Source organism: Salvelinus namaycush, chromosome 16 (genome assembly GCF_016432855.1).
Source record: "Salvelinus namaycush isolate Seneca chromosome 16, SaNama_1.0, whole genome shotgun sequence".
NCBI lineage: Eukaryota > Metazoa > Chordata > Actinopteri > Salmoniformes > Salmonidae > Salvelinus > Salvelinus namaycush.
In genome coordinates, this window is record NC_052322.1 from 4,705,937 (window position 1) to 4,729,697 (window position 23,761).

At 40.6% G+C, this 23,761-nt stretch overlaps 1 protein-coding gene across 2 annotated transcripts; it reads left to right on the forward strand.

Moving 5' to 3' along the window:
- casp7 (caspase 7, apoptosis-related cysteine peptidase) lies at positions 1 to 23,761 on the forward strand. Of its 2 annotated transcripts, none has more exons than XM_039010354.1 (7): positions 1 to 215; positions 4,501 to 4,610; positions 15,425 to 15,576; positions 16,420 to 16,548; positions 20,537 to 20,712; positions 21,288 to 21,426; positions 21,697 to 23,761. In XM_039010354.1, the coding sequence occupies exons 2-7, from the start codon at positions 4,501 to 4,503 to the stop codon at positions 21,921 to 21,923; spliced, it is 933 nt and encodes a 310-aa protein (XP_038866282.1). In that variant the 5' UTR covers positions 1 to 215; the 3' UTR covers positions 21,924 to 23,761. The 2 variants fall into 2 exon arrangements, with proteins under 2 accessions (XP_038866282.1, XP_038866281.1); XM_039010353.1 differs by lacking the exon at positions 1 to 215 and adding an exon at positions 591 to 817.

Here is a 23,761-nt window from a genome sequence, read left to right on the forward strand (position 1 = left end):
TGTTGCGCAACATAATAATAATATGTATGTTTAAATTTATTTTGCAACGCTCGCGTTAGCATATTAAGTCACAGCTTGCGACAAGATTTATAGTTCTGTATGATAGCCACATTAGCAGCTAATTAGTATTTCGTTTTGGGTCGGTAATTACAGCCGAATATATAATTTACCTTGTCTGAGAGCAATTTACGCGGTTATCAAAACGTCACGCCAGGGTAAGCCAACACGAAACACTGGTTGGAGTAATAACGTTGGCTCGAATGTAGGTTATGCCTTTATATTACCAGAAAATGAACAACTGAGGAAGAATGTTTCACTTCTCAAACCTCCGTCTGGTCTGCTTGGTCTGTTTCGCAAGTCTCACATTGTTGCGCCCATGGTTTCAGAAATAGTTACATGCCGCGTTCAAAACAACTGTGAGAACTGGTAACTCCGAAATTTCTGACTACAGAAGGCGGGGGGAAAACAGCTCCGACTTAGAGAAATAGATTTGAACGGTCGTCCAACTCGGAATTGCAACTCGGGCCTCCTCAATTAATTTTTTTTAGGAGGTAAAAAACTAGGGTCTCTTTCTAGAATTCCGACCTGAAGATCACGGACGTCATTATTTGACCTCGTATTTTCCCCAGTTGTTTTGAACGCGGCATCAGTATGTTCAGAAACTCTATGCCGCTACTTTCACTTTTCTTCTGGTGAGCTGAAGGTGAAGGTGCATCTTGACGAACACGAATTAGTCTAGTTATGCTATATAGCGAACTAGCTATTATATTCTGCCCAGCTTTGACAGACACAAGGTGACAAACGGCTTAAAACAAAAGTAAGTCGTACTGTCCTGCTTATCATCTTGTTGTGGCACTAACTTTACTGCAGTGCTAGCTAGCCAGCTTCAAAACTTGACTTCTGTCGGGGGCTCTTTCCTGAAAATTAATTAACTCTGGCTGGACAAAATATAGAGCAGATATTTGTAGCTTGACAAATTGTGGTTTTGGTATGGTGTGGGATTTGCAAACTTTGGACTTCAATCATTCTTCCAGACCAAAGGCCGGCTGATGGCGATATTGAGTCGTGTCAGTTTACCGTACCAATGCATTGTATGCAGCCGGCAATACATTCGTATCCCTCGTTTCGTACCTAAAACATTCTCCATTCGACTGCATAGGCTTCTATTTCCTCAACTTCAAAACGTGGCAAATATGCGTACGTTCTTTGTGAAACCATTTCCAACCACCATGCTAGAGTGGCTAAATGCTAATCCCGGATGTTCTGTATCGCGTACAGCCAAATCAGGTTGTAGCAGTCTGTTTTTTTCACCTAAGGTTAGGTCAAATGTAGTGCTGAGTGATTTACGTGCTTTGAGGTCGGTTCGATTATTGAAAATTAATCACGGATTTTGGTTTCACTTTTTCTTTCTTAAACATTCATTGCATTATAACGTTTTTTTTTATGGAAATTCCAAAGCCCAAAATATTTAACTTACTAAACATTGAAAATATTCCATTGTCTCTGTCAGGTCCACATTGGGTAGACATCAATATAAAAATAGGAAATTACTATAAAATAGTACAATATTTCAGGTGTATATTACTTAGTTTTTATTTGGACTTTATTATTTGTATTTCCTTAAGTCATCATGGCGTCTCTGCTCAGGCAGTAGCAGCCCAACAGCCAGACACTTATGCCCCCCATAGTGTACTCTATAGTCATCCTCTTTAACTAGGCTAGCCTGCCTAAGCTTGCTGCAGAGCTGTCTGATAATCATTTTACTAGTTCTTCAAGTAGATAAGGCATACTTTACGAACTGTCTGTCCCTTTCTCTCACCATTGTGTTGTGTACATTCCTCTCATGTGGTCTGTGTGTAATTAAAATAGCAGGCATAAGTGTATCCATCTATGTTCGAGCCGGGAAAAACAGGCGCAATGGATTATGGTCATTGTAGTTAATTACCTCGTTTCTGCGGTGAACTAGGTTGAATATTTGCGAAAATGGTCCTTGATGTACTCAAACATAACTAGCTACAACCAGGTCTGCCCTGAGAACAGCCTTATTTTCCTCTAATGAGATGCTGCTAATGCAGCAGGCGTAAAAGAAACAGAACCCCTGGGCTGATAGTTTCAACCGGATTGGATAAACCCGATACATAACATTCGGGATTAGCGTTTAGCCACTAGTAGCATGGTGGTGGAAAATTGTTTCATAAGGAAAGTACGCATATTTCTGCTTTTTTTTTTTGCCTGCTCATTAAATAATTTGTTGTGAAACAAGAAATAAGACATAAAAACTGAACTATTCACCCTCCCCAAAGTCAATACTTTGTAGAGCCACCTTTTGCAGCAATTACAGCTGCAAGTCTCTTGGGGTATGTCTCTATAAGCTTGGCACATCTAGCCACTGGGATTTTTGCCCATTCTTCAAGGAAAAACTGCTCCAGCTCCTTCAAGTTGGATGGGTTCCGCTGGTGTACAGCAATCTTTAAATCATACCACAGATTCTCAATTGGATTGAGGTCTGGGCTTTGACTAGACCATTCCAAGACATTTAAATGTTTCCCCTTAAACCACTCGAGTGTTGCTTTAGCAGTATGCTTAGGGCCATTGTCCTGCTGGAAGGTGAACCTCTATCCCAGTCTCAAATCTCTGGAAGACTGAAACAGGTTTCCCCCAAGAATTTCCCTGTATTTAGCGCCATCCATCATTCCTTCAGTTCTGACCAGTTTCCCAGTCCCTTCCGATGGGAAAAACATCCCCACATCAAGATGCTGATTACTACACACCTTTTTATAGGGCTAGAATTATTGTTCCCACATGCACATATCTCCATGTTACAGCGCACCATATGTTTCTAAAACCGTATCGCAAGCGATGATTATTGACGTTTCTAAATGTTAACAGAGCGTCGGGATTGTAGTTCAATGTCCCACCGGTAAGCAGAGTTTATAGTTGAGAACCCTATTGATAAGGCGGAATGCCTTGTTAATGCCTTGTGTTCGCGATAGCAAATATAACATTAGCTAGCTAGCTATGGTAATCTATTCTGTAGCTTAAATATCCATATCATTAAATGTGTCGATACAAAAATAAGGTCCGCCAAAGCAAAACCTGATAAAAATGTATTTATATGAATGCTGTACAATCAGTGGCCTGTTTATTAGGTACACCACCCCATTCACAAAAAATGGTTCGCTCCTACAGACAGTGAGTCACGCGGCTTGCTCTTTAAAGCAGACAGATGGGCATTGAGGCATTCATTCACATTTCGATTGAACGTTAGGTCACTCGTTTTGCCCATTCTAAGTTACATTGAGCGTGGTATGATAGTATATCAAACGGCCGGCCTCCTGGGCTTTTAATGCACGACAGTGTCCAGGGTTTACCGAGAATGGTGTGACAAACAAGAAACATCCAGTCAGTGGCAGTCCTGTGGGCAAAAACTGCTAGTTGATGAGAGGTCGAAGGAGAATGGCAAGAATCATGCAAGCTAACAGGCGGGCCACAAACAGACAAATAATGTCGCAGTACAACAGTGGTGTGCAGAACGGCATATCGGAATGCACAACTCGTCGGCCCTTTACACGGATGGGCTATAATGCAGCAGAGGGTTCCACTCCTATCAGCTAAAAACAGAAAGAAGTGGCTCCAGTGGGCACGAGATCACCAACACTGGATAATTGAGGAGTGGGAAAAAATTGCCTGGACCGACGAATCGTGCTGATGGCAGAATCAGGATTTGGCATTCTGGAGCAAAGGGGGGTCCGACCCGGTACTACCTAATAAACTGGTTTATGTACAGAAATTGTTTACTCAGTGGGAAATTAATATCCAACTAGTCGGTGACAACGGCGTGGAGTTTGTGACAGCAACTGTAAGATTATTATAGACTCTTATGTCCTGGGATTTCCTATGATCCTATGATGTAGAAGAACCCCTTACCTTCTAAAGACGCTTGTGTAGCTTGTGAGCATCATAGAGTAAAACATGTTTACACGTGCGTGCTTGAGAGTCTCAACTATTCATAGATAGCTTTAATAGTTTGTAGCTCAAACCATTGACTCTACAGACGTTTTTGTAAAAAAAGATCCGGCCTGAGCCCCTTCGGGATCCGCCCTTGTCTCACAAACACTGCTCTAGCTTAGCCCCTGTTAAATCACACAGACTAATGGTCTGTATCTTAAACACACAATGTCGAAAAGGGGTAGGAGGTTGTAAATCACGCTGGTGCAACGGTGGGACTCATCGGATTAAACCTATCTTGGATGTCAAAGACTGTCCGTCCTTGTATCTAGAGCACTTGCTATGAATTTAGCAGAGATTACATTTCCCTGACCCCATCCCTCAGCTGTATTCCAAGTGGCGGGGATTCTGTTTTTTTGTTGTTGTTTTTTTAGAATCCTGGAGTGTAGCTTTAATGAATAGGCCCAGCTGGAGCCATGTAAGAAATATAATTTATATTATATCATGTCTGTTTATATAAATTGGCTGATGTTTTGTGTGTGTGTGACATAGATGGCGGCAGAAGAACCTGATGTTACTCAGCTAGTGGGAGAAGTCGTGGAGCTTGAAGATGCAACAGATGCTAAACCTGACCGAAAGGGACGATTCCTCCTCTTTGGACTGTGAGTACCTTGTCCAAAAGACATGAAAGAGGTGCATGTTTCAACAGTCTTACCCTGGCGGAGCTATAGAGTACATGCAAGGACTCACTATAATCATATTTTGAAGCTATACATAAACAATGGATTTAAGCTATACAATCTTTAATTTGGGGTTTTAAGGTAGGACAGTTGTACTTAACTCATAAGGCATTTATAATCTTAAAATATGCCTGTCTAAGCCTGTAAAATGAACTATAAAAACATGAATGAAATTCAATTAACAGACTTTTCGGACTGATATTTAACTGAGAGTAATCATTTAAAATCTATATTTAATGGTCGACCAACAGCCAGAATCAGGAACAGCCTATTAAAAAAAGTAGAAACATAACATTTAAGAGTGTTAATGTTCAGACTATTGAAAGTCTGTTGGTGGAAATGAAAAAAAAATATATAATTAGTGTTTCAATACATTAGTGAAGGGGGAAGAACCATGTATGATATGTGATTTCCCCCGCTTCAAATAATTTACCACAAGGGGGTGCTACAAACCGTATCTACTGCTTTCAGTGCAGGTTATGCGCAATTAAACAGACCTGTGTTCAAATACTTGCATATTTAAGTATTTGTATTGTAAATACTTATTTTCTGTGTATTTTAGTATTTTCAAATAATGTGGCCGAATCAACTACAGTACTTCTAGGCCTAGTTGAAGTACTTTGAGACATACAATTAGAACCCACACATGCATACAAAATCATGTAAGTGCATGACTGTCTGAAAGGGATGCTGCAGAGTTTTAAAAATACTTTTAAGACAGTTGTTTTGAAAGTAGAGCTAGAGCCAGAAAGAGTCCTCGAAACACGTGACGTTGTACACAATTTTTCACGTCATTGTTCTCGAGCCATGCAGAGTGTGCAATAAGAGAGTAAAAACATTTTGTCTTTTCAAATCGGTAGACTAAATGACAATCGTTTACAAAATGACGCAAGAGATTTTGTTTGCTGGCCAGGGCCTAATTGCCTTCCACGAGTGAATGTGATTATGTAAATGTCTACAATGGAAAAGTTATACTTTTATGTTTGCATCAAATACCCTACTCCTTGGAAGTTGTGTATTGATTATACAGAGCCTTCAGAAAGTATCGTTCACTTATCAAATCCACTTCAATCAGTGTGGATGAAGGGGAGGACACAGGTTAAAGAAGGATTTATAAGCCTTGAGACAATTGAGACATGGATTGTGTGTGTGCCGTTAAAAGGGTGAATGGACAAGACAAAAGATTCGTGCCTTTGAACGGGGTACGGTAATAGGTGCCTGGGGCGGCAGGTAGCTTAGTGGTTAGAGTGTTTCGTTTACCGGATCGAATCCCCGAGTTGACAAGGTACAAATCTGTCGTTCTGCCCCTGAACAAGGTAGTTAACCCACTGTTCCCCGGTAGGCTGTCATTTTATATAAGAATTTGTTTTGAACTGACTTGCCTAGTTAATTAAAGGTGATTTTTTTTTTTTAAGGTGCTAGGCGCACCAGTTTGTGTCGAGAACTGGAACGCTGCAGGGTTTTTCACACTCAAGTTTCCTGTGTGTATCAAGAATGGTCCACCACCCGAAGGACATCCAGCCAATTTGACACAACTGGGAAGCATTGGAGTCAATGTGGGCCAGCATCACTGTGGAAAGTTTGACACCTTGTAGAGTCCATGCCCTGACTAATTGAGGCTACTCTGAGGGCAAAAGGGGGTGTGCAACTCAATATTAGGAAGGACTCGACATTGACACGTCGAGTCCAAAATGGAAGGTTCAATCACTTTAAGTACAGCATGCTCATAAACATTTAAAAAAATGAGATTGAGAAGTGTCAGTTCCTCCAGCAGTATAAAGGTTACACCCTTGAGGCCATTTCCTAGATCCAGATTAAGTCCACTTCATGCTCAATGGAGATTTTACATTTTACAATATTTTTCAGTTTCACATAACTCAAATACATTAGGTCAGTCAATTTTATGATAAACCTCAACAAGTCATCTCACAGCTACACTAACACAACATTCAATCTTGCACTCGTATAATCTACCTGGGGTAGTGAAATCTGGGCCTAGGTTTGTAGCACATGCACAGATTGTTATTTGGAGATTTAGAAAATGGGAAAAGAAACAATGGAGTGAAAATAAGGGAGTGAAAATAACCCTAAACTTTGGCATAATTTAAAATAAAAAAAATGGATGTACCAATCCCAGATTGCCCCTTTAAAGCCTTAACATTTTGATGGTGTTTTATTTGCATAAGATGCTATGTTGAAGGAATTTTAAAGATTCAGTTAGGCCACATTTTATATGACAGTCCATCATTACTTTAAGACATGAAGGTCAGTCAATCTGGAAAATTTCAAGACATTTTTGAAAGTTTCTTCAAGTGCAGTTGCAAAAACCATGAAGCGCTATGATGAAACTGGGTCTCATGAGGACCGCCACAGGAATGGAAGACCCAGAGTTACCTCTGCTGCAGAGGATAAGTTAACTGCACATCAGATTGCAGCCCAAATAAATGCTTCACAGTAGGGCTGGGCGATATGGCCAAAATCTCATATCCCGATATAGTTCATTTCATATAAAGATACATATTGATATAGCACATTTTCTGTAAATTCAATTAATAAATAGTTTATATAAAATTACCACATGCCTCTTTTACATTTTGAATTATACTCAACAAATAAAATGTACTTACTCGTATTTGATTATTTCTCATTTAATTTAGAACCTTTGTGCAAATTTTCAATTAAGCATTTAACAAAATATTAATGTATAAAATCTAAAAATATAAATAGAAAACACTTAAACTATAGTTGCAAAACAGGCAAGACCCCCAAAATATATATATATATTTTAGGCCTAAACTTTGTTTGCAAGTTATTTGGCATTAATACGTGTCACATTTCAATTTGCATTTGGTACCTTGGGTCGAGTGTTCGCACCAACTCACGAAACCCCCGTTTCTCGGCTGTGTCAATTCTTACCAGGATTAAATGTCAGGAATTGTGAAAAACTGAGTTTAAATGTATTTGGCTAAGGTGTATGTAAACTTCCGACTTCAACTATAGGTTTGTTCCCCAGTTGCATCTGTGACCTTTGGAGTTTTAACCATGCATGGAACTAATCCACTGTACCACAGGACTGGAGCTAAAGTGTGTCCTCTTACTTTTTACTTTCACCAGTCCTTTTCAGATCATGTCAAGTTTAGATGTTTCGACTTCCGTACAAATGTACAGTACCAGTCAAAAGTTTGGACACACCTACTCATTCAAGGGTTTTTCTTTATTTTTACTATTTTCTACATTGTAGAATAATAATGAAGATATCAAAACTATGAAATAACACACATGGAATCATGTAGTAACCAAAAAAGTGTTAAACAAATCAAAATATATTGTATATTTGAGGTTGTTCAAAGTAGCCACCCTTTGCCTTGATGACAGCTTTGTACAAGCTTGGCATTCTCTCAACCAGCTTCATGAGGTAGTCACCTGGAATACATTTCAATTAACAGGTGTGCCTTGTTAAAAGTTCATTTGTGGAATTTCTTTCCTTCTTAATGCGTTTGAGCCAGTCAGTTGTTTTGTGACAAGGTAGGGGTTGTATACAGAAGATAGTGCTATTTGGTAAAAGACCAAGTCCATATTATGGCAAGAACAGCTCAAATAAGCAAAGAGAAACGACAGTCCATCATTACTTTAAGACATAAAGGTCAGTCAATAAGGAAAATTTAAAGAACTTTAAAAGTTTCTTCAAGTGCAGTTTGCAAAATTACAAGTACAAGCCCAAATAAATGCAGCCCAAATAAATGCTTCACAGAGTTCAAGTAACAGACACATCTTAACATCAACTGTTCAGAAGAGACTGTGAATCAGGCCTTCATGGTTGAATTGCTACAAAGAAACCACTACTAAAGGACACCAATAAGAAGAAGAGACTTGCTTTGGCCAAGAAACACGAGCAATGGAAACCGGTGGAAATCTGTCATTTGGTCTGATTGGTTCCAACCGTTGTGTCTTTGTGAGACGCAGAGTAGATGAACGGATGATCTCCACATGTGTGGTTCCCACCGTGAAGCATGGAGGAGGAGGTGTGATGGTGTGGGGGTGCTTTGCTGGTGACACTGTCTGTGATTTATTTAAACTTCAAACCACACTGAACCAGCATGGCTACCACAGCATTCTGCAGCGATACGCCATCTCATATGGTTTGGGCTTAGTGGGACGATCATCACTATCACGACCCAACACACCTCCAGGCTGCTTAATGGCTATTTGACCAGGAAGGAGAGTGATGGAGTGCTGCATCAGATGACATGGCCTCCACAATCACCTGACCTCAACCCAATTGATGAGTTGGACCGCAGAGTGAAGGAAAAGCAGCCAACAAGTGCTCAGCATATGTGGGAACTCCTTCAAGACTGTTGGAAAAGCATTCCAGGTGATGCTGGTTGAGAGAATGCCAAGAGTGTGCAAAGCTGTCATCAAGGCAAAGGATGGCTACTTTGAAGATTATAAAATATATTTTGATTTAACACTTTTTTGGTAACTTTTTTTGGTTATTCTACAATGTAGAAAATAGTAAAAATCAAGAAAATCCCTTTAATGAGTAGGTGTGTCCAAAGTTTTGACTGGTACTGTATATTAACATGAAATTATTGCTTGCCAGATTGTGGTGACGTGTCAATAGATATATGCAAATATCTACTAAGACATAGCCGTGAGACTTGAAATTCTTAGCCTTTGTGTACAGATCAACTCCATCCTGGTGGTGCAGTGTGCAGTACAGGGCTGGGAAGTAGCAGATCACAAGTTCAAATCTCATTGATGACCTTCCTCAAGAAAGCTATAACTAAGTTTGGGCAATAGCCTAATAAAATATTATGACGTAAGTAAACTCCGCAAAAAAGAAACGTCCCTTTTTCAGGACCCTGTCTTTCAAATTTCGTAAAAATCAAAATAACTTCACAGATCTTCATTGTAAAGGGTTTAAACACTGTTTCCCATGCTTGTTCAATGAACCATAAACAATTAATGAACACGCACCTGTGGAGCGGTCGTTAAGACACTAACGGCTTACAGACGCCTAAGACAGCGCTACAGGGAGGCAGGATGGACAGCTGATCGTCCTCTCAGTGGCAGACCACGTTTAACAACACCTGCACAGGATCGGTACATCCGAACATCACACCTGCGGGACAGGTACAGGATGGCAACAACAACTGCCCGAGTTACACCATGAACGCACAATCCCTCCATCAGTGCTCAGACTGTCCGCAATAGGCTGAGAGAGGCTGGACTGAGGGCTTGTAGGCATGTTGTAAGGCAGGTCCTCACCAGACATCACTGGCAACAACGTCGCCTATGGGCACACACCCACCGTCACTGGACCAGACAGGACTGGCAAAAAGTGCTCTTCACTGACGAGTCGCGGTTTTGTCTCACCAGGGGTGATGGTCGGATTCATGTTTATCATCGAAGGAATGAGCGTTACACCAAGGCCTGTACTCTGGAGCGGGATCGATTTGGAGGTGGAGGGTCCGTCATGGTCTGGGGCGATGTGTCACAGCATCATCGGACTGAGCTTGTCATTTCAGGCAATCTCAACGTTGTGCATTACAGGGAAGACATCCTCCCTCATGTGGTACCCTTCCTGCAGGTTCATCCTGTCGTGTCTTTGCTATCGTTAAATTGAAGACTTATAGTTTTTATAAAAGATTCCTGTAATTAGGGATTACGCTATCACTTGAGTAATAACGTAACTAATTAACTATGAATTCGAGGGCACCAGGGAAAGTTATTAGATTACAAAGTTATAATTTCCCAATATAACCTTTCAGATATTTTCATATCTGATCAATAGTCTTCTAATTAATGATTTATTTACTCTACCTCGTCAGTCTCATTCCAAACGTCGTAAATCGTTGATTATCTGCACGAACCCAGTCTTCACTATGAGTCATCCATACATCAATTGTCTTAAATCATTTATTTATTACTAACTAATTAATTCACAGAAATGCATAAACAAACAAACTTAAAATAGTTACATGAAATGATGGGAGCAATATGCCCTAGTGGGCTGAACCGGCATGGCGGCTTGTTAGACAAAAGGGATGGATGGGGGGTCGATTCAGAAGTCACTACAGAGTATACTCTTTATAACAATTGACATGCTAATCCTTACACATGAACGCTCACTAATTCGGGAACAATTGCAATCAATATATATATATTTACGCTCATTGTTTGTGTCGTCTTGATCGTCGGAGAGAAGTTCGTTTTGTTGGAGCTCCTTCTGTCGTAGTTATTGTGGATTGTTCAGAGTGACATTCGTTATAGACTGCTTGTTTCGGCGGTTGTCTTTCTTCGCGTTCAATGATACCGAATTCCTAGCTGCAGACTAGTAGTCAATATCAAAGACTTGTTCTCATTCGTCTTAAGAGTTTAACCACGTGGTATGGTTAAAGATTCACCAATGGTACTTTAACCTTCTTTCTCCTCCTAATGGAGGAAAGCATGGTCTAAATGGTAATTTCTTAGTGGGCTTTTATTCAGATAGCAGAGAGGGGTGGTTCCATGGTCTCTGACCCAACTGGCTCAGGGGCGGTCCTTGGATTTAGTTCAAATACAACAGGGAGTTGTATTTTTCTTCATTAAACAGTTCAAAATCATATTACACAATTATACAAACAGTATCATACTCACTCATTCATTTTATACAACACACAGATGTAAACCTCATATCTGAGGTTATTATATAAACAGCGGTATGGTAATGTGGTCACACAGTCTCACATGAGTTTCCCACGTGGTGACAAATGGACCGGTTCATAGCTGGACTGTCCACCGATATTTCATACTTTTGCAGGAATATGAAATATGTTCGTACCCCAAGTTCTGTGAGGTGGAAGAGAATTCCTTTGTCCTGAAAGTTTACCCTCTCTCTTAATACTGTTTGTTTGTGGTGGGGGGATTCTCAGGAATTTACGACATCTCTCTGTGATCACCGCATGGGTTGTGGTAGGAAAGGGAGAGGCAGAGAGAGGGGGATGGGGTTTGAAGTACCCAAGCAGGCAACATCATGACAATCCTGACATGACCCTCCAGCATGAATGGAATGTCACTGTTCTGCCATGGCCAGCGAAGTGCCCGGGTCTCAATCTGGGACCTGTTGGATCGGAGGGCGAGGGCTAGGACCACCCCCCCCCCCCCCCTTTGTTCAGGGACATATTATTCAATTTCTGTTAGCCACATGTCTGTGGAACTTGTTCAGTTTGTCTCAGTTGTTGAATCTTGTTATGTTCATACAAATATTTACACGTTAAGTTTGCTGAAAGTAAACGCAGTTGACAATGAGGATGTTTTCTTTTTTTGATGAGTTTAAATTAAATTGCCATATGTAGGCTATGCTTATAAATTAAGTAACTTCATATAATGTTACACTATACATCAATATTAGCAGAACATTGCAGTAATGTTTTCAGAACCACTTCCGTTATCAATACTGTATGTTCTTAGAACATTATTGGTAACAGCATAACATTAAAGAATAACTTATTGGGATGTCCCTTGGTGGAATGTTTTTCGGTCTTAAGAACGGCAGATTTGCTACAATATGTTGGGCAACATCCATAGACATAATGGGAGGTTTCAATATTGTTTTCTTTTAACCACTTTCATTGTATTCTGGCAATATCTCTGAAGTATATTGAGGGGACATAATTGGAACAATCATAACATCACTCTGTAAGTTCGAGAGTATTATATGTATGTTTCTGTGCTTGTTGGTGTCTTGGATGACGTCTCCATCAGCAGAACGTTCCAGTAATGTTTTCTCATAACCAATTTCATTGAATCCAGGCATGATCGCTGAAGTATGTTTAGGGAACGTTTTTTTTTTTTTTGAACGTCCTAACATCACACTATAACTTTGAGAGTATTGTGGGAATATTCCCTGCTGGTTGTTATAGGTGTTTTGAATAGCATCTCCATCAGCAAAACATTCCATTTTCAGAACCACTTCTATATCTCCCACTTTTTTGTTGCGGAAATGATGTTTTCAGAACATTACTGGAACATTGTGTTATAACGTTCCATGGTAACCTAATAATAGGGGAATGTTCTGTGGTTGTTGTCATAGATGAATGTTCCAAGGATAGCCTATTTAATGTCAAACGTTTTCTTAGTAAAAAAAAAAAAGAGTTATCAAAAACATTATTGGGATGTTAGATCAAACCCTAACTAGAAATGAATGGGAGTGTTAGCTAATGTCCTGGGAGTGTTCCCGGCTTGCTGGGTAGCTATCTGCGTCCGTCTCTGTCATGTTATTTTTCAAGAGCACAATTCCCGCTCACATTTAAGCCCTGAATACTGAAATTCGTGATTTGTTGGGAGGATTTTCTCTCTATAGAGCACCCATTTTTCCTCCCCTTTCAAAGTGGCCCCAAAAATCCACCATGTTACCCAGACCTAGTGCTGTTCCCTAGGTGTGAGATTAAGACTACCCCACTTATGGATGTAGCTAGTCTGCTTTATATAACCATACAGGAACATATAGTCTGTTATACAGTTTGACCACATACACAGGAACTGCTAATAACCATACAGTATAGCTTGTTAATAATCGTATGTGTGTGTGTGTGAGAGAGAGAGAGGCTGATTCTGTGCTTGTCAGCAGCCATAAAGGCTATGTGCTGCACTGCCTGACCTCCACAGAGTGTGCAGGGTCATTTGAATAGCCCTTTAGAAAACTCTGGTTTGGTGTGGTGACTGCTGACTCAGGGAGCTACAGCGCGCCACCCCTGTCCCCAGTGCACGCAGGCCAAGTTCAGAGTATAGAGAGCATGTCAGGATCCTAGTGCACACCAACCGCTCCGCACGCCCCAAAAAAATCGACACCTCGAGGTTTGGAGAAGGCCAAAAATAAAAATAAAAAAGGAGCGAGACAAGAGGAGCAACGTATTTCAGATGCAGAGTGGCGTGGCGCTTAATGAGGAACCCAGGTAAGGGACCCCACCCACCCCCACAGTGCCACAGAGGCAGGGCTCTTTGCCCACTCTCGTACCACTGCTAGGCATTCTGGCACCATGAGGGAGGGGGTGGGGGGGCTATGGAAAAGTTCTGGATCACATGTGGGGTACAGTATGGCCTGTTTGGCCATTTCTGTGTCTGCGTGCATGTGAGCGTGCACGTGCGCATGTGTCTGAGTATGGGGTCCCATTGTTTCAGTTCTTGGGTAACCTGATGACTAGGCTCTTCTAGAACACATGCTGATATTGTGAGCCCAAATGGGCTACTGTGGCCTAGCTATCTGGATGGGTCCTTTAAAGAATGGAAATATGACAGGTCTGTGAGAATTGTCACTCGGGAAGATTTACTCTGTCGGGGACATACTTTGATTCACTTATGACTTCTTAATACCCGAGCTAGCTGAACATGTTGTAACTTTATAATTCACCTGCCAGTGGATTACTTCAACAGATTTGGCCATGACATTAATGCCTCATTTGAAAATGTACGTGCTCAATGGTCTCTGAGTAAGTGGTTCAAGGATGTTTTTGATTCTGTGTGTTTTGGATGTCTTTTTGGCATTCCTGATTTGTTGAAGTCAGCAGAATGTTTTGAGAAATGTTAGCGTGTCTAATGTTGAAGTAATCAAAGGAGTTGTGTCAAGTTAGCCTTTTCTCAAGGAAGCGGGGCACTACCTACTTCCCCAGAAATAGCCTCGAGTAAGAATACTGTTTTTACGGATGTCTCGCTCTTATATCGAGGTCTGATATTTTTAAATCCTTGGTTTTATGTAGAATACAGTGAGGGTCAATAATATATTTTTTTCAGTAGCATGTGTGTTATGTCTAATGACTTTAAAAGTGGCATGTCTTTTCATTAAGAATGCCCTGTGTTATGTGGGTACTGTTTGAAGGTGTACTGTTCTATCTAGTGCTTAAAAATAACTACCTTTTTTAAGATTCACCCTTTGAAAGTGATGCCAAATTTTCTTTGCAGAAGAATTTTGTTGAGTTTACCAGAGGTTATAGATGTAGGCCTATCCAAACAAGTTGGTCTGTTAGTGCCAGTAATACAAACATAAGTCCGTCACTATCAAATGGGTTCAAATACATTTGGTGTAACTTTACCTGAAACATTTATCCAGGTATCAATGGATACCTATGTGTCGTCTTTGTCATCACTAGCCGGCTTCCACCGGTTACGCAACCCTGCACCTTGAGGCTGCTGCCCTATATACATAGACTTGGAATCACTGGCAACTTTAATAATGTTTAAATAATGTTTTACATACTGCTTTACTCATATATGTATATACTGTATTCTACTGTATTTCAGTCAATGCCACTCCGACATTGAGCAATCTAATATTTATATATTTCTTAATTCCATTATTTTACTTTTAGATGTGTGTATTGTTATGAATTGTTAGATACTGTTGGAGCTAGGAACACAAGCATTTTGCTACACCCGCAATAACATCTGCTAAACGTGCATTTCATTTTTTTAAACCTTTTATTTAACTAGGCAAGTCAGTTAAGAACAAATTCTTATTTACAATGGCGGCCTACACCAGCCAAATCTGGATGACGCTGGGCCAATTGTGCGCCGCCCTATGGGACTCCCAATCACGGCCGGTTGTGATACAACCTGGATTTGAACCAGGGTGTCTGTAGTGACACCTCTAGCACTGAGATGCAGTGCCTTGGACCGCTGTGCCACTTGGGAGCCCCGAGTGTGACCAATAAGATTTGATTGAATTAACCTTCTTTTTTCTCTCCCTATGGCTTGCTCAGTAAGAAGAATAAGGATGGCAAGACGCGGGAGCAGGACTACTCCTCTGAAAGCCATTACAGAATCGTTTCACCAACATTCCAGTATAAGATGAGCCACCAGCGAGTGGGCAAGTGCATCATAATCAACAACAAGAACTTTGACGAAAAGACTGGTATGACATCACCTTTTATATTGACTTGGATACATGGTTGTCTAACACTTTTATATTATCCACACTGCTTTATTAAACTTATACAACACTAATACATTTTATGTAACACAGTTACTCTTTATAAGATTGTTAATTTCCACTCAGGGCTCCAGACTCAGACCATTTAGTCACATTTTGCAACCCTTTGACTTTGAATTGGTCACACCGGTGTGAGCCCCACATTCTAGTCTGGTCTCCTCAATCAAAACATTCCATTTTTTGTGGGCGGATAAAACTATGATTTGGTCAAACATTAAGGTGCATTAACGTCATGATTCCTGTAATGAAAGTGTCTGCCCTGCCACTGTGCCTGTTTCACTGCTGCTGGCTGCTGTAATGCGGGAGCCTTGCACATTCTCTCTCTCCCCGCAGCTTTGGAAGTAACTACCTGTTAAAGAGAGGATGGTCTCAGCTTTCTGAAACCCTATTTTGACCGTAAAATATATTTTTTCTTAAATACAGAATTATCAACTTGAAATTCATGACAATCACTGGATTAGGTTGCATATCAAAATGTCTTGAATCATACATTCCTGATTGGAATGACATCTCATCTCAGTATTCTATTACACATCTTGAAAGACTTAAGGTGATTACTCTTATTCTTTCTATTGCGCGCCACTGCAATTTTGTTTTATTTTTTGGGTGCGACCAAATTATAGGCTCGTGCCACCAACTGAAAAATGTTAGTCTGGAGCCCTGCCATTAGATATAGCTTGATTTTAGTGGCCTATTGTATAACACTGTGTAAGCTATATACTGTACATGTAGAGTACAGTGAATGCTGTTTATATTGTCTGTCAGGGATGAATGTCCGCAATGGCACGGATCGAGACGCAGGCGAATTGTTTAAGTGCTTTAAGAGCCTGGGCTTCGACGTCTGCATCTACAACGACCAGACGTGTGAGAAGATGGAGCGTCTTCTCCGAGAGGGTGAGTAACACACATAGTACATATTGTCCGTAGGCCTTACATCAGTATCTATTCTAGAGGCAACTTCAGTGAGAGTAACCTGTCTCGCTGTTGCCCCCCCCTACTGTTCCAGTGCATACATTTTCAAACGGGGCACCAACACTATCAAATTAGTGCTGTTTAGGGCTGACCCAATTTAGTCGACTGGTCAATTGGCTGTTGGTCGATGAGATTTCTTTAGAATTTGTTTTTGATTTATAATAATGGTGTACAAGACACCACTCAGACAGGCGCGAATCAGACCGGACTGATCCATTTGTGGAGACCGTGGGGATGGCACAGTCCATCAGACTAAAACATGTGCTACTGAAATTGTATATGGTCATATTATGTAAGAACAATGGTGCAACACAAATGTGACATTATTTTAGAACCAATGCGCTTTCTCCCGCGTCGGTTCTGAAGCACATCAGTGCGCTGTTGAACCGGCGCCTTTTCCTAGACCATGTTGCTATGTGCATAATAGCAAAGTTAACCAGTGGAGTTAGGAGACGAGAAAACAGCCCGTGCCTTAATTGTATTAGAAAAGTGAGGAGAGAGGAAACCCCAACATAATGAGGTCTATAATCAACAGCCTGACTGTTAAATGTGCCTGGCTTTAAAAATCATCCATGTACAGCTGAAGTCAGAAGTTTACATACACTTAGGGTGGAGTCATTAAAACTCGTGTTTCAACCACTCCACAAATTTCTTGTTAACAAACTATAGTTTTGGCAAGTCGGTTTGGACATCTACTTTGTGCATGACACAAGTCATTTTTCCATCAATTGTTTACAGACAGATTATTTCACTTATAATTCACTGTATCACAATTCCAGTGGGTCAGAAGTTTACATACACTAAGTTGACTGTGCCTTTAAACAGCTTGGAAAATTCCAGAAAATGATGTCATGGCTTTAGAAGCTTCTGATAGGCTAATTGACATCATTTGAGTCAATTGGAGGTGTACCTGTGGATGTATTTCAAGGCCTACCTTCAAGCTCAGTGCATCTTTGCTTGACATCATGGGAAAATCAAAAGAAATCAGCCAAGACCTCAGAAAAACAATTGGAGACCTCAAGTCTGGTTCATCCTTGGGAGCAATTTCCAAACGCCTGAAGGTACCAAGTTCATCTGTACAAACAATAGTACCCAAGTATAAACACCATGGGACCACGCAGCCGCTATACCTCTCAGGGAAGAGACGCATTCTGTCTCCTAGAAATGAATGTACTTTGGTGTGAAAAGTGCAAATCAATCCCAGAACAACAGCAAAGGACCTTGTGAAGATGCTGGAGGAAACGGGTACAAAAGTATCTATATCCACAGTAAAACGAGTCCTATATCGACATAACCTGAAAGGAAGAAGCCACTGCCCCAAAACCACCATAAAAAGGCCAGACTACGGTTTGCCCTAGCACATGGGGGACAAAGATCGTACTTTTTGGAGAAATGTCCTCTGGTCTGATGAAACAAAAATAGAACTGTTTGGCCATAATGACCATCGTTATGTTTGGAGGAAAAAGGGGGACGCTTGCAAGCCGAAGAACACCATGCCAACCGTGAAGCACGGGGTGGCAGCATCATGTTGTGGGGTGCTTTGCTGCAGGAGGGACTGGTGCACATAACAAAATAGATGGCATCATGAGGGAGGAAAATGATGTGGATATATTGAAGCAACATCTCAAGACATCAATTTCCATTCTGAAATGGAACGGTTTAGACCTATTTATTGTTTACGCTAATTATTAAATAGTTGCTTTGTTATTTTAAAACTAAAATGCTTGATTGCATTTCAAATCATGAATGACTCGTATGTGTGATGACATGAACAATTAATTGATTGATATAGGCCTAAGTAAATTACAGTATTAAGACAGGATTAAACAGGATGTGCTCTTAGGCCTACAGCTCGATGGTGGTTAAACAAGGCTGCTATACTAAGCCTACTAATGATGACATTACGTATTATAATGATGATCATAACAATAGTAATAATAACAGAGGAGATGATCAAGGAAAAAGGAGGGTTATTATTATAATAATAAATACAATTTCTGACAATTCGGAACAGTGTAAACACTAAATCAATTCTAAGCAACACCAGAGAGTTCTAATGGGGGGGAAAGTATAAAGCCTTTATTACAGCATAGCAAATATTAAAAACAGCTGAATTTGTGAAATTGTTTATCCGACATGTGGCTGCATTAGACTTGTTGCTCACGGACTCAGTAGGCTATTAAACAAATACTCAAACAGGCAACATAAGCAGGATCTGTCTTATTTCTGTAGATGCACAGTTGAAGTCGGACGTTTACATACACCTTAGCCAAACACATTTAAACTCAGTTTTTCACAATTCCTGACATTTAATCCTAGTAAAAGGTTAGTTAGGATCACCACTTTATTTTAAGAATGTGAAATGTCAGAATAATAGAGAATGATTTATTTAAGCTTTTATTTATTTCATCACATTCCCAGTGGGTCAGAAGTTTACATGCACTCAAATAGCATTTGGTAGCATTGCCTTTAAATTGTTTAACTTGGGTCAAATGTTTTGGGTAGCCTTCCACAAGCTTCCCACAATAAGTTGGGTGCATTTTGGCCCATTCCTCTTGACAGAGCTGGGGTAACTGAGTCAGGTTTGTAGGCCTCCTTGCTCGCACAAGCTTTTTCAGTTCTGCCCACACATTTTCTATAGGATTGAGGTCAGGGCTTTGTGATGGCCACTCCAATACCTTGACTTTGTTGTCCTTACGCCATTTTGCCACAACTATGGAAGTATGCTTGGGGTCATTGTCCATTTGGAAGACCCATTTGCGACCAAGCTTTAACTTCCCGACGAATTAATGTGACTAAAAATAGTCTTTGCTGTGTTAAAGTTTTTACAAAAAACATTACAACAGACTCTGGTACACTTATTTATTTTGTGTGTAATTGTTTCAAACGGTCAGAAAAATGATATTGTAACCTAACAGCACCTGTTTGGCACACGTAATATGCACACAGAGCTTGCTCCTTTCTTTTTCTTGATCTCCAGTATTTTCCACAACTAGTCACATTTACTCCACAGATTCCCTATTTACCTCCTGAGCAACCAGTAAACATTCCGCCGTTTTGAGTTTATTTGTCACGTCTGCATCCGTTTTGCTGTCACGTGTTCAGAGTTTATTATAACCAATTTATTGATGTTATTATGATGGGCTATAGGTCAGGCCCTATTGGTCACGTGCATGCAATGCTTACATGTGTCATGTAAAGAGAGCAAGGGTTGAGGGAATAGGGAATGTTTTTCCTAAACAAATTAGGGATTTCGGTAACAACTTTTCAGTCAGAAAGGCTGTAATTATGTTACAGCTTCAGCAACATGGACAGCGCGATACACACTGATGTTCTGTGGTGGTCGCTACAGCGGGGAGAAGAGAGAGACAACGAGTTCTAGTCACAGTCACTCACTGTCTTTAAAAAAAATAAAATAATACACAGCGCTTTTTACCACAGCGCTGCAAGTCTGAGCCCGGCCCGGCACAATCAAATCAATTGCAGTCGGACTCCCTCTAGTCATCTGTGTGTCTTAATTATTTAATCAAACAGTTCGCTTAAAACATTAGACAAGCTTCTTTTTTTTTTTAAACACAAAGGATGGGTCTATATATGGAAAGATACACATTTGAAAATGTGGGCCAGTCGATTGGTCGAAAGAACAGTCGATTCTTGGTTGACCAATATTTTTTATTTTTTTAGTCGGGGACAGCCCTAGTGCTATTGCTTAAATCCCCTGGTTTCTCCTCGCCTGTATATCGAAGTAGCTATTTAGCCTTTTTTGCAACCTTTTACTTACTTTTTATTGACATCCCACATAAATAATGGTGACAATGAATAGGAAACTGGGAATGGCAATGCATTTAAAACGTTTATTTAAGCCTATTGCAATTTTAAAAGTGTGTGTGTGTGTCTGTGTGTGTCCTAGCCTCAGAGGAGGACCACAGCGACAGCTCCTGCTTTGCCTGCATCCTGCTGAGTCACGGTGAGGAGGGTATGATCTATGGCACTGACGGAGCCATGCCCATCAAGAGCATGACCTCACTCTTCAGGGGTGACATGTGCAAGAGTCTAGTGGGCAAGCCCAAACTCTTCTTCATCCAGGTGAGGGCCAAAGCCAACACTGGGCTGGGAAGCTTCACAAAACCCAGGCTTTTGTTCTAGCTAGGCTTGATTTAAAGCATGTATTGTTTAGCTTAGCTCCCTAACCTTATAGAAGAGGTAGATGATTAATCATGGTTAAATATTGTCAGTTGGCACCTGGTTGGAACCAGAACGTGAAATGTCTAACCCTAGAATACAAGATTCTGATTTTCTTTTTCATGTTTTGAGATTTTAGAATTTATTTGAGGTGAAGAGTATTAGGTTATAGGGCAAACTAGATAGTTTACCCAATGTCTGTAAGTGAGCTGTGCATTTATGCCAGTGTTTTGAAATAAAAAGGACTTGTAAATAATTGATGCTGTTCCACAAGGCTGAATTCCAGGCCCTCTTATTTTTTAAAAATCTATATAGATTATGGTTATGGGTATCCCATTTATATGCAAGGTGACTGTTGTTTTTCTTGATGGACAGATTACTAACTATACAGCCGTATTTGTAGAACTTAATAAGACATACTGCCCTTTTTACTAGGTCCTTGAAAAATATATTCGTGATCTCAACATTTGATTCACCAGGCTTGTCGAGGTTCTGAGTTCGATGATGGCATACAGACTGATTCCGGGCCTCCCAGTGATACCCTGGAAACAGATGCAAATCCCAGGCACAAGATTCCTGTCGAGGCAGATTTCCTTTTTGCCTACTCCACCGTGCCAGGTAACCCACAGCATTCCTGTACATTTCCAGCTAAACTAGTTTGCCCGCTCCTAAATGTTCCTTGCACCGATAGTCTGACAGAAATCCCACAGCCACCATCTCTACCTCACACCCTGGTTGTTCCAATCAACCATGGTAGCTGGTAACGCACATCCACTATCCAGTTGTGTTTGTTACTGTGTGAGAATCTGTCTGTGCGCTTGTAACGTGTGTGAGCGTGTGTGTGCGCATCAGTGCCAGTTGGAGAGAGTGACGCAACTACTCTTCCAGGGTACTATTCGTGGAGGAACCCTGGGCGCGGCTCCTGGTTTGTCCAGGCACTCTGCAACGTCCTCAATGAGTTTGGTAAGCAGCTGGAGATCATGCAGATCCTCACACGTGTCAACTACATGGTGGCCACCAGCTTCGAGTCCTGGTCCGAGGACCCACGTTTCAGCGAGAAGAAGCAGATCCCCTGCGTGGTCTCCATGCTGACCAAGGAGCTGTATTTTAACTGACCGTCATTGACCACTGACTGACAGACTGACGAGACTAACTAAACCACGCACTAACCGAGCGGTCGAAAAATTCAGGGTTGATCCAGGTCCAGCAGGATGCTGCGCGGTTTGGGAGAGAATGCCGTTTTGCACGTAGCTGGGCACAAAACAAGCTCTCCAAATCAATTTCTACAGTGGCACGCTGCGTTCATGTGTTGGTGGTGATACTTGCCTCTTCTTCAGGTTATTCCTAGGAATAATGATGTCACATTTGATCTGGTTTTTGTCAACAGGCTGTGTGAAATATCCATGTTATTTTACTGACCCGGGAAATTTGCTGCCAGTTCTGTAGGGTTGTTAAAATGTTAGGAATCAGTTGTATCTGAAATCTGTAATATCTGAACATGTTCTTGTTCATTTTCCAGCTTGTCCAAATTTGGACATGCATTTGATTGATTGGCCAAGATCCCAGCTAACATTATTTATGCCTCTGGGCATTTATTTTAGTTTTGGAGGGAAGGGTGCATTTCTTGACATGAAGTAGTAGATTTCCAGAGGCATTGGCTATGTCTGAAAACTGGCTTGCCTACTACTCAAGCTGCATACTGTGTACTGATCGTACTACATACTATTTAGAACGTACTGTTTGGTAAAAACAAATGCAGTAAGCAACACATATCAGCATACTAGGCTCATCCTACTAAGAATGCCTAATCTAATTCGCAATTGCGTTGAGTCCTGCCATTATCAGCTGTTGTCAGACACGTGGGTCTCGAAAGACGGTTCTCTTACTAAGTCGTGTGCAGCAAATTCTGAAATAATAAGCTGAAATAAGTATGACATCTTGGCATTTTAAAGCATACTAAATTTCACATAATATAAAACGTAATTTTTTCGCATACCCAAAATGCCTTATATTTAGAACGCAAGTATGGGTAATTGGACACAGCCACTTGTGAGAACGTTGATGAAACATCGTACTTGAACGTTCTACTAAAACGTTCTACAAGTGTTTAGGGATTATTTGCTGCTGATGTTATAGAACCACACGGAAACCAGATAAAACATTCCCTTAAACTGTAAGGATCCTGGTTGGTTGGGAGAGCCGTGTCTCACTAAGTCAAAATGCTGTGATGTGTAAGGACATCAGACTATTAGAGGGGACTTGCTTATTGCAGTAGCATAATAGTTGTCTAAGACGGGTCAGTTTAAAAGCACCTTATGAAAGATCACGGCAATATGCTGAATTTCAACTGACCCAGGAGGGTAGCGGCTGGAAAATGTACAATTACATTTTTGGCTATTTGTCTTAATGTTTTTATAATATCATTCATCCTCAAAAGGGATTAGGTCTCTCTCAAAGAGCAATCACTTGTCATTTGACCCCATGTAACAGCGGTAACAAAGTCAAGTACGAGTAATTTAACTATTCATACCAAGAATGCACTCCCAGCAGTGACTGTCAAAGATTACATTTTACTGTCATCCTCAGGTTTCTTTGTGAGTGAGATTTATTTTTTGTGGATTTCTTTGAGTTTCACTGGCACAATTGTCAGGAAAGAGTGCTAATCTGTTGCATGAAGAAAAAAAGAATGTTTTATGTGGATTTTGGTCAAGGGTACAGGAAATGTACCATCATACCACAAGCAAGGAGGATTTGAGATTTTGCCAGTTTATATGTACAGACATGTATTCCTTAGGTTGAAGATGATGAAGCTGTCAGTAAAGCAAAAAACACCTTTTATTGCTTGTCATTCTAACTTTATCCACTGGAGTCGATGTATTTACACTGAGTATACAAAACATTAAGAACACCACGACATAGACTGACCAGGTGAAAGCTATGATCCCTTATTGAT

Excerpts from the sequence above, each read along its gene's own strand:
- casp7 (XM_039010354.1), top strand. The coding sequence starts at position 4,501 with ATGGCGGCAGAAGAACCTGATGTTACTCAGCTAGTGGGAGAAGTCGTG. Across the intron at positions 15,577-16,419 it reads GAACTTTGACGAAAAGACTG|GGATGAATGTCCGCAATGGC; the intron begins GTATGACATCAC and ends ATTGTCTGTCAG. Across the intron at positions 16,549-20,536 it reads GGAGCGTCTTCTCCGAGAGG|CCTCAGAGGAGGACCACAGC; the intron begins GTGAGTAACACA and ends TGTGTGTCCTAG.